The sequence below is a fragment of the Lontra canadensis genome, unplaced genomic scaffold (genome assembly GCF_010015895.1).
Source record: "Lontra canadensis isolate GAN:19392208 unplaced genomic scaffold, GSC_riverotter_1.0 scaffold2, whole genome shotgun sequence".
Lineage (NCBI taxonomy): Eukaryota > Metazoa > Chordata > Mammalia > Carnivora > Mustelidae > Lontra > Lontra canadensis.
Window position 1 is genome coordinate 8,890,508 of NW_022630996.1, and position 13,220 is coordinate 8,903,727.

Consider the following 13,220-nt stretch of genomic DNA (forward strand, 5'->3'; position numbering starts at 1 on the left):
CCATTGAGTGTTAGCATCATCTTCTGGGGTTCCTGATAATATGCTAAATGCCCTACTATAGAGGAGTGCTCCCACACTGAGAGACTCCTTTATCCAACTTGAAGTCCTGCCCCTTTTTATTCTGAACCCTCAGGATGCAGTCCCATGTATGCTTTCCCATTCCAGCTGGTACATACTGGTTATGTCGTGCAGCTATCTTTTGAGGTTCGTTCTTGGTGCCTATATACCAAGGCACATGGCTCTGGCTGCACATGTTGATGTGACAGGTCATTAGGTCATTTGAAATACTATCAGGAAGGGTAATGTAACATTAGATGGTGTTTGAAACTTGGACCAAAAAACAGTCCTCATTAAGTTGAGTAGAAATGCCAGAATTGCTGTGGTAGAGGAAGAGATGATCAAAATCTCATGGAAATAGTGGCTCTATTAGGTATAGCTGGAAAATCCACCAGTTGACTATTAAACCCTTAAAATGAAGTCAAAATTATTTCTAGACAGCAGAATCCTTTCTTTCTCTAAAGGATACATTATTTGGTGCTTTTACTTTGACATAAATTCATGAAACCAGGAGGGGCGAAATCTGAGTAATTTTGGCAAATTTTGTCTCTTTCTCAGCTGTCTGGGGGCTGTTATAGCAAAATAGCCCAAGTTTGCACAGAAAGAAAGTGTAGTTAGTTCTGCCAGCAGAAGAGTGTTTTCCTCAATTAGTTAAGCGTAAAAGTACAGCCAGTTACCTCCTGGAATGTCATACTGTCAACAAGATTATAGATCATATGGCTTCTCTGAAAAGCTGCAATGATTTGCATTTGGTAACTGTAGTAACATCAATCCTATCTTTGGGAGAAGTTGTTTTTAAACAAAACAACCTGCTTGGTGAATATCATCAGTGTTATAATTTTATTGGTAAGTATCATGGGACAATCAGATGAAATTAATTTTCATGGATGATCATTATCGTATTGTAGCTGGTTGTATCATTAGGAAAATACTTTCATAGAAGGAACTTCCCAGGTGTTCTAGGACAAAGAAACAGACCCAACAGTTAATGTTTTATATGCAGTTTGGGCCATGTTGAGTATAACAGCAAGTATCTGTATAAAACATTTTTGTCCTCGAATCCGGGTAGTCATAAAAATATAAAGTATAAATATCACAGTTAAAAGTAGTTAACATGTAAATTAAAATGTAAATCAGTAGCCATTGTTATAGGCCTAATCCTAATTATTCCTTAATAGCAAAGTCCTGGGTTGCAAGCCATCTGCTTCGATGAAGTCATCTGTCCCTGAAATGACTAAGTTCTGGAAATCATGTCTTAGACTCTCCATACAATCTGACAAGTTCATGGTAGCCATGTTAACTTTACTAAGATGACATGCCCCAAATTTTGCTTCCTCAATATACGATCTGTAGTTTATAGCAGGGGCCTTCAGATAAATTAATGGGAAAAGCAGAAACGATGAGGATAATAAGACTGACTAGCTCTGATTAATGCATTGTAATTATCAGCAACATTAGAATGGAAGGACGCAGAATGTTTTATTGAAAAATAATAAAGTGTCAATCTGTGTGTGTAAGTCAGCAATTATCCTGGAGCAAGAGCATATTATCGGCAATAAAGGCATCGATAAATTTTCAGAGCCTTTAATTAATGCTATAAAGTGTATTGTAATTAAACCCAAGAGGCAAGAATTTAAGACTTTTTGAAGATCATTCTAATAAAGCCACCATAGATTCATAATTTACAGCACTGTCAGAAATTATAAAAACATTGCTTCCTACAATTCCGTTTATAAAGACATCATTTATTATCATTCATTTTAGATGACCACATAGATTTACGTTTTGGAAAATCTTGAGTATTCATACAAATCTTAGCTTAAGACTAGCAAAACAAGTATAGGAAATTTAGGAAGTTCAGGTGAATTGGATTCTCTATGAGTAAATAAACTCTAATGTTGCATAAACTAGAATATTCTGCCATTTGGGGGGTATTTTTTTGTTGTTGTTGTTTTCCTATTAAAGTACAGTCAGCACAATGTTGTGTTAGTTTCAGGTGCACAACATAGTGATTTGACAAGTCTATATGCCATGTTATGATCACAAGTATAGCTTCCGTCTGTTACCATACAATGCTACAAGAAATCATTGGCTGTATTCCTTGTGCTGTCCTTCCATTTCTGTCTTATTTATCCCCTAACCGGAAGCCTGTACCTCCCATTCCCTTTTACTTGTTTTGCCCATCCACCCACACCCCTGTCCTTTGGCAACCATCGGTTCTCTGTATTTGTGGGTCTGTTTCTGTTTTTTTGTTTGTTCATTTGTTTTGTTTTTTAGATTCCCCAGAAAGTTAGATGATACAATATTTTTCATTCTCTGACTTAAGCATAATACCCTCTAGGTTCCTCCATGTTATCTCAATGACAACTTCTTTTTTATGGCTGATTAATATTCCATATTCTTCTTTATGGCTGAGTTCCCTTTTTTCTGACAGTATTTGTGTGTGTGTGTGCGTGTGTGTGTGTGTGTGCGTGCACATACATCTTCTTTATCCATCCATCTGTGGACACTTAGATTGCTTCCATATCTAGGCTCTTCTAAAGGTGCACTAGCCTAAAGGGTGCATATATCAATGCTACTAAATTTTCCCTGTGAGAAGACCAAAGAAAAAGGCATATTATAAAAATAGCCTAATATCTACTGATTAACATTGTCAGGCAGGATACATATATCGTGGAAGACTGGACTAATAGTTTGTCAAAGGGAAAAGTCAACAGCTTGTATGTACTAGGAAAGGGGTTGGTTTATGGTGGTTTTGTTAATTAAAGAGTAGAGGTTGTACTCTGGATAGGGCAGAATTCGTCCACGAGTCTCTGGGTAGTTGCTCAAAACAGTTGTCACTTTTTATTAGTTGGGGGAGAAGGTTTTAGATTGGTTAGATTAGATTGGTGTGGGTCCGTGCCTGGGTCACTCAACAGTCAAACAAGTACCTTTTTTTTTTTTTTTAAAGATTTTATTTACTTATTTGACAGACAAGTATGCAGAGAGGCAGAGACAGAGGAGGAAGCAGGCTCCCCCTGAGCAGAGAGCCCGATGTGGGGCTCGATCCTAGGACCCTGGGACCACGACCTGAGCCGAAGGCAGAGGCTTTAACCCACTGAGCCACCCAGGTGCCCCGCAGTACCCTTTTTTATTGGCTAAAAAGATGTTTTCAGTTAGGTGGGTGTGGGTCTACCCTGGGGTCACTCAAAGGTCTTAGTTATGTATCAGCTTCAGCTGGTGGTGCTCAAATGTCACAGTTGTTTGTGAGCCTAAGCTGGTTAAAAGCATTTGCACTGAAACAACACAACCAGTTTGAGATCTTTAGTGAGGTTCTGCCCGGATTGGAAACATTCCCTTTTTCAGTGTATTAAGTAGCTGTGGTATTTATATTCCACTGGGTAAGCTTATAAGAGTGTTAAATAGTTTTATTTTAGAATTTCATCTTATTTTTCTAGAAATAATGAACTTGCATCTGATGCACATTTTAGATATCAAATACACAATGTGTAAATATATACATATTTTTCAAAAAATTATAGAAAGTACTTGAGCAAAAATACTTCAAGTTCTCTGTTTGGAGATAAATATTGACTTAGTCTTATGATTCCCTTGGGTTTGCCTTTTGCAATAGTTTGTGAATCTTGGACATGGAAGCAGATATGCAGAGATTTATTTTGTTTTTATTGTTTAAAATTTTGGAGGCAAGAGCAGTATCAACAATTCTGTTGGATAAAATGAAGTCAAACAGAGAATCAGGCAGCGGTCAGGAGATTTCCTTATCCAAACCTCAGTTAAGTACATAAACAGTAAAATCATTTGTTTGTTTCAAGTAAAGCCTTTTTTTTTTTCCCTAGTTTAAACCAAGGCCATAGAACTGAGGGCCATTTGGTATATGCCCTAGAAGCAGAAGAGAAAGATATAGCAGAACTTTAGCTGCTCAGAATAAATGTTGTTTAAACTTTAGTCCAAGGACTCAATTTCATTAAAAAACTCAACCAAAAAAAAAAAAATGACCTTATCTCTTAGGGTTCATGGCATTTATAATTCTCAAGTCAGATCCAAAGCATCTGACCTCACATTCCTATTTTACTCTTTGATAGTGATGAGCAAAATAGACCTTAAAAATCAGAGTCAGCTGAAATTCAGTAAGGGCATCTGTCAGTACCATAATATTAGATTTGGGCCAGCATTTAAAAATGGGTAATTAGGAATCTGGCTCTTTTTGCTGTGCTGAGATCCCGGCCAAAATCTCCCCCATTGCAGGTGGTCTGTGGGAACCGGGTTCATGAAGACTTTAATGTGGTTCTATTTATGTCTCTATGTTAGACAATAACCCCGAAGCCATGGCTGCTGTGATTCTGCCAGGATAGCCTCCAAAACAAAGCACGGACCTCATTTCCAAGGGACCCACCACAATTCAGTATTAGCACAGTGCCCAGAGCCCTAGTTGTGGATGGCCTCGTTGTTTGTGTCTGCTATCAGTGTGGCCATCAGGACAACAGGGGACTCGCTGACTGTTTCTCCCTGAAGCCAGAAGGCCAATATTCAGTAGAGAGATGGGGCTAATCCACTCTGTACCATCAAATAGAGTATCTCCAGTTTTCTTCGTCGCTGGAGGGCTTTACTGGCAGGTGGTGGAACAGGTTCCTAGGTTCGTGTTGATAGATCTTAGCAATATAAGTATTCCTTCATTTATATTTACTGGGTAAAGATCTCTGCAGTATTCTGCCTCATTTGATATTCAAAACTGTTTTGTGGTATAGGAAAAGTTTGTAGTTTTAGTCTCATTTTCAGGTGAAGGGAGACATTGGAAGGGTTAAGTGATGTGCCTCAGATCACCAAGCCAATAATTAGAAGATCCAAGAACTCTTCCCAGCTTTGGGATCTCTTCATCAGCTTCTGTTTGATCTGCAGTCACCTGCTGTAGAAACTGCTAGGACAGGGGCTGTGTGATGGTGTCTAGGACTCTGTTCACCAGTACATCAGACCCAGGAACAGTCAGACTTCTAGTTGCGGCTACTGCTGTGACATCACCAATTCTGCCATACTGATTGTTAGCCATGCAGCAAGTCAATGTCACAGACTTAAAAAATGATAATCAGACTCCTACTAACTTGCCATGTCTACAGGGGTTGGAGGAAGGTGCAGTAAGGGGCATCTTTTCAGGGGGCTTGGGTTCTGTTTTTAAGGTCTGGATAACAAAAAATTTATAACTGGATCACGATGTAGTAGCAGTGACTTTCTTGTTCAGTTAGAAAATATACTATGCCTGTGAGTTTCCAAAAACTATGCTGAATTGTAGAGACCTATTAAGAAATATTATAGGGTGCCTAGGCGGCTCAGGCAGTTAAGTGTCTGACTCGTGATATTAGCTTAGGTCTTGATCTCAGGGTCATGAATTCAAGCTGTGTGTTGGGCTCCACAGTAGGTACAGAGCCTACTTAAAAAAAAAAAAAAGGAAATATTAGAAGGACTTCTCTCCAAGAGCTCATAATTCCATTGAAGAGATAATTCATGTGCACATAAAATAACCAGCAACTTTAGGGCAATGGTTCATTAATACTAAGGAGAGGACCACATGGGGAGGCTGATAACTTAGCAGGACTGGCACAATGAATTGAGGTGATCTTAGAAGACTTGGATTTTCATGGTGGAAATAAAAGTCAGATGCTATATGTGAAAGAGTGGTAGGCATTCTAGATGATGGCTTGAGGATAACAGGGAAAAAAATGGGCAAAAACATGGAAATGAATAGAGCGTGTTGGAAATATAATTAAATCCATCCTACTAAACGTAAGAATTTACAACAGTGAGGGGGTGAGAGACTGATGTCCAAAAGTTGGGAAGGTTATGGATGGCTCTGAATGCCAGTAGGAATAATTGATTCTCTAATCTTGAAAGTAGTTCTTTGGGTGTTTTGAGATAGACAGTGATATGTAAGCCGTGGCATTTTCCCTGGTGGCTGTGCCCGGGAGACAATGAAGAACACAGGGGAAAACAGACTGCCCAGGAGAAAGAAGTTAGTAAATGGAGCAGACATCCCGATGCAAAGTGACCCATCCGTGGAGCCTGATGGCTGCTAGCTGGGAGGAGGGGGCTGGGGAGACCTGGTCCTGCCGCCAGCGCTGGCCTGGGGGTTCCTGCACAGACGCTGCCCCTGCTTCGGTTTACTTGCTCTTGGCTACAGCTTCCTTCCTCACACAGCCACAAATTGTTCTATGGCTCGAAAAAGAAGTTTTATTCATCTCTCTTTCACCCAGGCCATCAAGAGTGGCCTGAGAGATTATGGCAAACTTGGCAGACACCTCCCATGTGAATTCATTCCTTCGTACTTGGTGCCATCTTATACCACATTGACTCATATTGAATCTGATTGTACCGCATTGAATTGAAAGGACCTGCCCACCTAACCCTTTGTCCCTCTGACTTTGTGTCCTCTGTGTGAGCCGTTTCTGTCAGGGAGTCCTCACTCTTGGTGCTGGGGGATGTGTGGGCTGTTGCTGGCCGCACAGCAGTGAACGAACAGCACACCAACCCTCATAATTCCATCCATGTGTGTTTTACAAACAGTGCGTCCTTTCCTTGGAAAGTGACAGTATTGTTTGGGGAGAGGTGAGCCTGTTAGGGTCCCCAAGATCACCTGTTTTGAAGATCCACTAGGATTCCTTCTAGAACTCCGTAAACATTACAGCTGTGATACATTACAATGAAAGGCTGCAAAGCAAAATCAGCAAAGGGATAGGAACATGGGGCAAAGTCTGGAGGAAACCAGGTGCAACCTTCTGAAAGTCCTCTCCTAACAGAGCCCCACAGACTGGGCTTCTTTCCTGATACGAGTGGTGACAGCACATGTGAAATATTGTCTACCGGTCTCATTAGAGGGCCAGTGCCCAGACTTTTTATGGGTGGGGGGGCTGGTTATGTAAGCACCTTCTGCATGACACATTCCCAAATCCAAGACTCTCAAAAGAAAAGCAGTGTTCAGCATAAACCACATTGTTTGTACCAACATTTTAGGTGCAATGAGCCACTCTTAACTATCTGGAGGAATTGGGGCACCCTCTTAAAATCCAAGTTTCTAGATGCCAGCCAAGGGCCAACCTTGTAAGTAGGCCTTGTAAGGAGAGCAGTCTCTAGCCTGTTGGGTTCACTCCTGTGGACTTGGAATGATTGTTAGCACTTCAGTTGCTGAGAAACGGGTTTTTGATGGAGAAGTGTTTCAAAATCCCGGGGAGTCTTATGTTAAGTCATGTTTCTGGAAGTGAGATTTGAGTTTGGGACAAAAGAAAAGGATTCCAGGAGGAATCATGGAGCCCAGAGGGCTGAAAGTGGTCCTGGTCTTCTGTCATATGCAGTAGATGAGAGAAGCAGGTAGAGAACATGAATGGGTTTTAGGAACCCCAGAGAAGGGAAAGGATCAACATGGAGGAAGTACTCCTTAGTGTAATGCTGCAGATGGGTAAGAGTTTGGGGCACCGAAAAAAAGTGCCATTGGGAAGTCTTATAATAATGTGTAAATCGATCTTTTTTCTTAAAATGATCTGTATACGTTAAAGCAAGACTATTTCAGCCAGCACCTTAATAACGTCCCTGCCCATTGCATCTTTCCCTTTTCTTTCCATCACTTTACAAAATCCCTATTTCAATTGTTTTGAGGTCATTGTCTTGCATTAGTTTATTTGGGTGTAGATGTCACAGGCAGATAGAAATGGATGATCTTTGGGAAAACTAAACAAAATTCTTTGAGCATTACTGCCTCCTTCTCTCTGGTAATTACTTGAGGACAGCAGCCGCCAAAAAGCATCTCTTCCATTCTTGATGGAAAAGTAATTCTGTTTATTCATTTAAGAGGATTGTGTTTGCTATTCCATTAATCTCATTGCTGCTTGCTAGTGAAGAATGAAAATTGAAAGCTGCTTGTTTTGAGTCCCAAGGGGATGGCGAAAGTGTTTGAATTTCCTATGACACTCTTGGACTCTTCCCAGACCTTGACTCCTAGGTCCTAGCTCTGATACTTAATTTCTCTCTTGGTGGGTTCTCAGATGTTAACATTGTGCAGCCCCTCTGAGGTGGATGGCCATCATTACAAAGAACCACATGACCCAATAGTGGCTTTTCCTTCGCTTGTAATAAAGACCTATCTGAACCATGTTTATTTGGGGAAAAGAAACAACTCTTTTTGTGGCTGACTTTGAGTAGTTAGTGGCACAGCAAATACTGGTACCTCCTCTCACACTCAAGGCGTATCAGGAATGGGAAGTTCTTGGATGGCAGAGGGTGGCAGACATAAGTGCTGAATGTGGCATTTGCAGTCCCTTGAGTAACCTTGAGTGGTAGGGCCACTTTTAGCTTTACTCACTTCATTGGACTTCAGGAAGGCAAATGCATGCAGTGATTGAAGTGGTTTTAAATTCTCTATCTCTTGTCCTAACATCCCAGGGCTTCCAGCAAAAATTCTCCTTCCACAGTAAAGAGATTGTGGCCATCAGCTGTTCCTGGTGCAAGCAGGCGGTAAGTTTGGGGACAAAATGAAACAAAATGTGCTTATGTTTTATCACAGCAGACTTACATCATTACTTGAGTTACTGTCTACAAGTGGAAGGTTATTCTAATTTATGATTATTTCTCTCAAATAGGGCCATTGAAGGAATAAAGATTAAAACTATAGAACTGTAGTCTATATGACCTGGAAGAAACTATAGAGGTCAATTAACTTCTTCGTTTATATACACTGAAGCCTAGGATCAGAGACTGGGAAATCTTCCCCTGGTTCTAACCCTGGGTCTAGAATCAAGGACTTCTTACTCCATAGACTGTATTTCTTCTGCTACTCTAGATTGTTGATAACTGCTTTATGATTGAAAGTTGCAACATTAGGTAATCCTTCTAACACCAGAATCCAGCCATGTTGGTCCTTCTGTTTTTGATGTGGGTGACTGTCCTATGGGGAGGTGTTGGGGTAAGGAGTGATCTCGTATCCTTCTTTAGGCTTGGATATTGTTACAGCTGTATGTATGCTCATCGAAATATAACTCTTCTTTACATTTGAGCATATATATTCATTAGGATCCAGTGGTAGTTTCCCTGTTTTTCTCTTTTATTTATCCTTTGTCCATTTTTTAACACCTCTGATCCAACCAGATGGTTCATTTTCTTGTTTGCTTATGCACCCGTTCTTTTCTTTAACCAGACAGTGCTAACACATGGGTTGGCCGACTATGGCCCATAGACCAATCTGACTGCTGCCTGTTCTTATAAATAACATTTTATTGGAACACAGCCATGCCCATCCATTTATATATTGTCTGTGGCTTCTTTTGTGTTACAACAGCAGAGTTGAGTAGTTATATCAGGGAAACTTAAAGCTAAACTATTTACTATGTGGGCCTTTTATAGAAAAGGTCTGCGGACCCCTGCTCTGAACCCTCAGTTCACCTACTTTGTTGAATGACCGTATAATTGGGACATAGAGTCTCCTCATTGCACAGGCAGCCTGAAAAGAAAGGGCTGTGGTGTTCCAGGTAAGTTAAGAGTTTATAGGAAGACTTTAGCCCTCTACACACATCAGATTTAGCTATCCAAAAAAGCCCACAGGGCCAGAGCAGATCCGTTTAGTTGCAATGTAGAAAATTGACATTTTTGTAGGTCAAAACTTTTGCATTTGGGGAGTTTTATAAAGTTTTGTAAAGTTGGACCTAATCTAACTTAATTTCCCTAGACCCCCAAGAATCAGGAGAACCTACTGTCTCTAGGTAGGGCAGTGACATTTCCTTTCAGTTATTTTTTTTTTAAAGATTTTATTTATTTATTTGACAGAGATCACAAGTAGGCAGAGAGGCAGGCAGAGAGAGGGGGGAAGAAGCAGACTCCCTGCTGAGCAGAGAGTCCAATGCGAGGCTCGATCTCAGGACCCTGGGATCATGACCTAAACCACTGAGCCACCCAGGTGCTCCTCTTTTCAGTTATTTTTTACACAAATAATCTTTGTGCTTCTGTTCAAGAAGCTCACAAAGGTAAAGTCCTTGAATGAAACTATACCATCAAGGCAGTATGTCCACCTGGAGAGAAAGAAGCTAGTTCCAGTTCTAGTTCTCCCCGACAGAGTCTAGGCTGCTGGTTTCCCTGATCTGTTGAGGCCCCATCTGTGGGAGAGTATCACTGGTAGTTTGAGCTCCAGTAGTAGACATCTGCTCCACCACTGTAGCTACCAGGCTGTGGTGAGATGGCTTATCCAGGGCCCATTAATTTGGGAACTCAATCCCATTTTACATGGCACACTTGCTCTCTTGTCATTAATTCATAGTCCAGTTGAATCACCTGTAGGTGATTTTGCAAGAAGTAAAGATACAAAACATTTTAAGACAAATTACACTGGCGAACTATTTTAAGCCTACAGATAATACATTCTAGGATATCTGATGTCCATAGGCATTTCTGCTGCAGGAAACAAAAATAAAAACTGGGTGCAAGAGCTCAATTTTTGGGGTTTAGGCTCTGACTCCACCTTGTAAAAGTTAGGCACTTTGGGACATAGCTCTCAGTCTATTTAGATTGGTGATTACTCAGGTATAAATTGAGAGTTGAAATAGGACATCTCAGAGAACTTGATCATTTTAGAAGTGCAGTGGGCATCCATTTACGGATTTATTTGAATTGCTAAAAGGAAATCAATTTTTGAAGAAGGTATTCAGATAATATTTTCTAGTATATCACTGTTTGCAGATCACAAATAACTGGTTGTAGGGGAAATTACTAACTTATTTTGCATCCCACTTAATTAGTAATTTGCTACAGGACCATGTGAGGATAGGCAGAAATGAAGACAAATTCCCCCTGGGACATAATTGGGGTAGCCATATTTGCCAGGTTTCCTGAGACAGTCCTAATTTATGTTTGTTGTTCCAACATAATCATTAACAGTGTTCCCTTTCATTCTTAAAATTGTTCCCATTAAGATGACAAAGTATGGTTCCATTAAGTGTAATACAATAGAAACTGATGTTAAAGTTTTTTAAAAATCACTGATTAAAACTTTAAGGCCCACAATTATTATATAAAGTAGATTTTGTTTATTGGGGAAAAAACTGTTACCACACATCGTTATTACTTTTCACACAAAAGATGATGGTCACTCAGTCCATGGGTATAGAGTTAAACCACTAATCTTGAGGTATTGTTATGATCATCAGTCTACATTTACTTTCTTCTTTCAAAAACAGGAAGTGTTTTAGACTTACCGAGGTAGTTAGGCTCATTGTATTTTTTAAAAGCAGACCCAGACAAATCCAGAGAGGCAATCTCTTCGTTACCTCTTGGATTAAGAACTCTCTAGAAGAGACCTCTTGTTTCTTTCCTGGGTTTCCTAAACGAGAAGGACTACTTGGAATGGGTTTACACCTATGATTAGAAAAAGGAGAGGCAGGTAGAACAACCCTTCCTTGCCTCCCCAGCATTATCCCACATCCAGTGTGTGACTGGTGGAGGTCAAGGACAACAAAATTATATCCGGGGTTAGGATTAATAGAGCTCTCCGAGACCTCCTTATGTAAATATCCTATTGAAAGCTTATAAAGTTTGAGCTGGCCTGGACCTACAAGACTGATTTCTTTATCCGTTTGTAAAGTGGAATGAGTTCCAAGTCTGGTCTTGCAGTTCCGGGGCTGTCTGGGTGGTGCTAAGAAGCATGCGTCTTCACGTCTGCGAGGCTGGGGGGTGCCTGTGTGCGCATGCGCTCATTCCTTCTTGCTTTAGGGTGCCCTTGGCCCAGGGTTGTTTATTGGCCTGTTTTTCTCCTCAGTTTCACAATAAGGTGACCTGCTTCATGCTGCATCACATTGAGGAACCCTGCTCCCTGGGGGCTCATGCTGCTGTCATTGTCCCACCCACCTGGATCATTAAGGTGAAGAAACCTCAGGTAACTTCTGGGCCCCTGGTGCTCCTCGGCCAGTGCGGAGAAAAAGGAACTGCTGCTTCTTGCTTTTCTTGCCCTGACTCTTTCTGGGGTTCCGAAAATCTCTGCTCACTCTTCCCTACGGCCCCATGCTCAGCTTCCCCAGTCCATTCCATTTAGCCCATCGCTGTACCACAGTTGGGCTCTCTCATGGAACCAGCCTCCCTTTCCTGAAGAGATCCAAGTTCCACAGCAGGAATGGTTCCTTCCCTTTCAGGTGCTAATGGTGTTCTCCTTGGGTGTTCTCCTGAGTTCATTAAATGCTAGTGGTGGGTGCAACTAACCCTTACACAACTCTCTTCTCTTCCAGCCTGGGCATCCCCAGGGACTGAATGTGAGGGCAGACTGTACAGGCTTCATTGTTTGGTTGAGCTTGCCACCACTTCCAACCTGAACGGCAGACTGGGGGTCATGACCTTCCTAAGTACACAAGGCCCGCTCAGAGAGCAACACTCTTTTCTTAAGGCAAAGTAGAATTTATCCTCTTAACACCTAATCTCCTTCTGTATTCAATTCTTGTTGTACATTCTGTCCTAGAGCGTCTCTGCGATGTTCCGGGAAACCTTAGCGGTTTCTCAACACGGTCGTAATCTTTGAGAGCAAAATATCTACCTTCGTACTGTACATCTTAGACCACGAGCTCCAAGTTATGGGATGGCAGACTCGTAATGCTACAGTGGGAGCAGGGGGCAGGGGGAGGATGATAGCTGTTCTGGGGATGCAGCGACCTTAGGATATCCTGCTGAATGTAATATCTTTAAAAGATAAGGCAGTCCTACTTTATATGGTCTTCAGAATCATCATGCAGTTTATTCTCACTGACTCAGTGTTATTTAAAACACTGGCAGATCAAGGACACTGTTTTGCTTTGTGTGTTTTACATAGCATTCAGCTTCTGTTGATGAGTAACATTTAGTAATATCTTTCCTAGTTACGGTCCACAAAAGCCTTTAGGAAATCTCTTCCAGAGGCAGGTGCACTATCTGTACATTAAAAAATGGGGAGCCTAGCTTTTTCATCTTACGTCTTCGAGTTGTTAAATGAGTGGCCCAAGGTGTTAGCAAGTGTAGTACTATGTTTGAAATTCAGGTACTGATTTCTAATTTACTGTTAATTTCAAATCTCTAACCTTTTTACTTCTCTGGTTCCCCAACCCCTAAAATTCTCTCTCTAAGAGTTTTATATTAAATACTCAGTTAAATCAACATGTTTTCATTGAAAACCCTGATGG

General features: G+C 41.0%; 1 protein-coding gene across 8 annotated transcripts in view; it reads left to right on the forward strand.

The window, feature by feature from the left end:
• DGKI (diacylglycerol kinase iota) overlaps positions 1-13,220 on the forward strand; it is a 430,951-nt gene that overhangs the window by 202,566 nt on the left and 215,165 nt on the right. For 7 of the 8 annotated variants that reach the window (XM_032868387.1, XM_032868409.1, XM_032868419.1 and 4 more), the window contains exons 7-8: positions 8,479-8,550; positions 11,837-11,953. In XM_032868387.1, coding sequence (XP_032724278.1) covers positions 8,479-8,550; positions 11,837-11,953 — 189 coding nt within the window. The remainder of the gene's footprint in view (positions 1-8,478; positions 8,551-11,836; positions 11,954-13,220) is intronic. The other variant, XM_032868448.1, reaches the window with a different exon arrangement.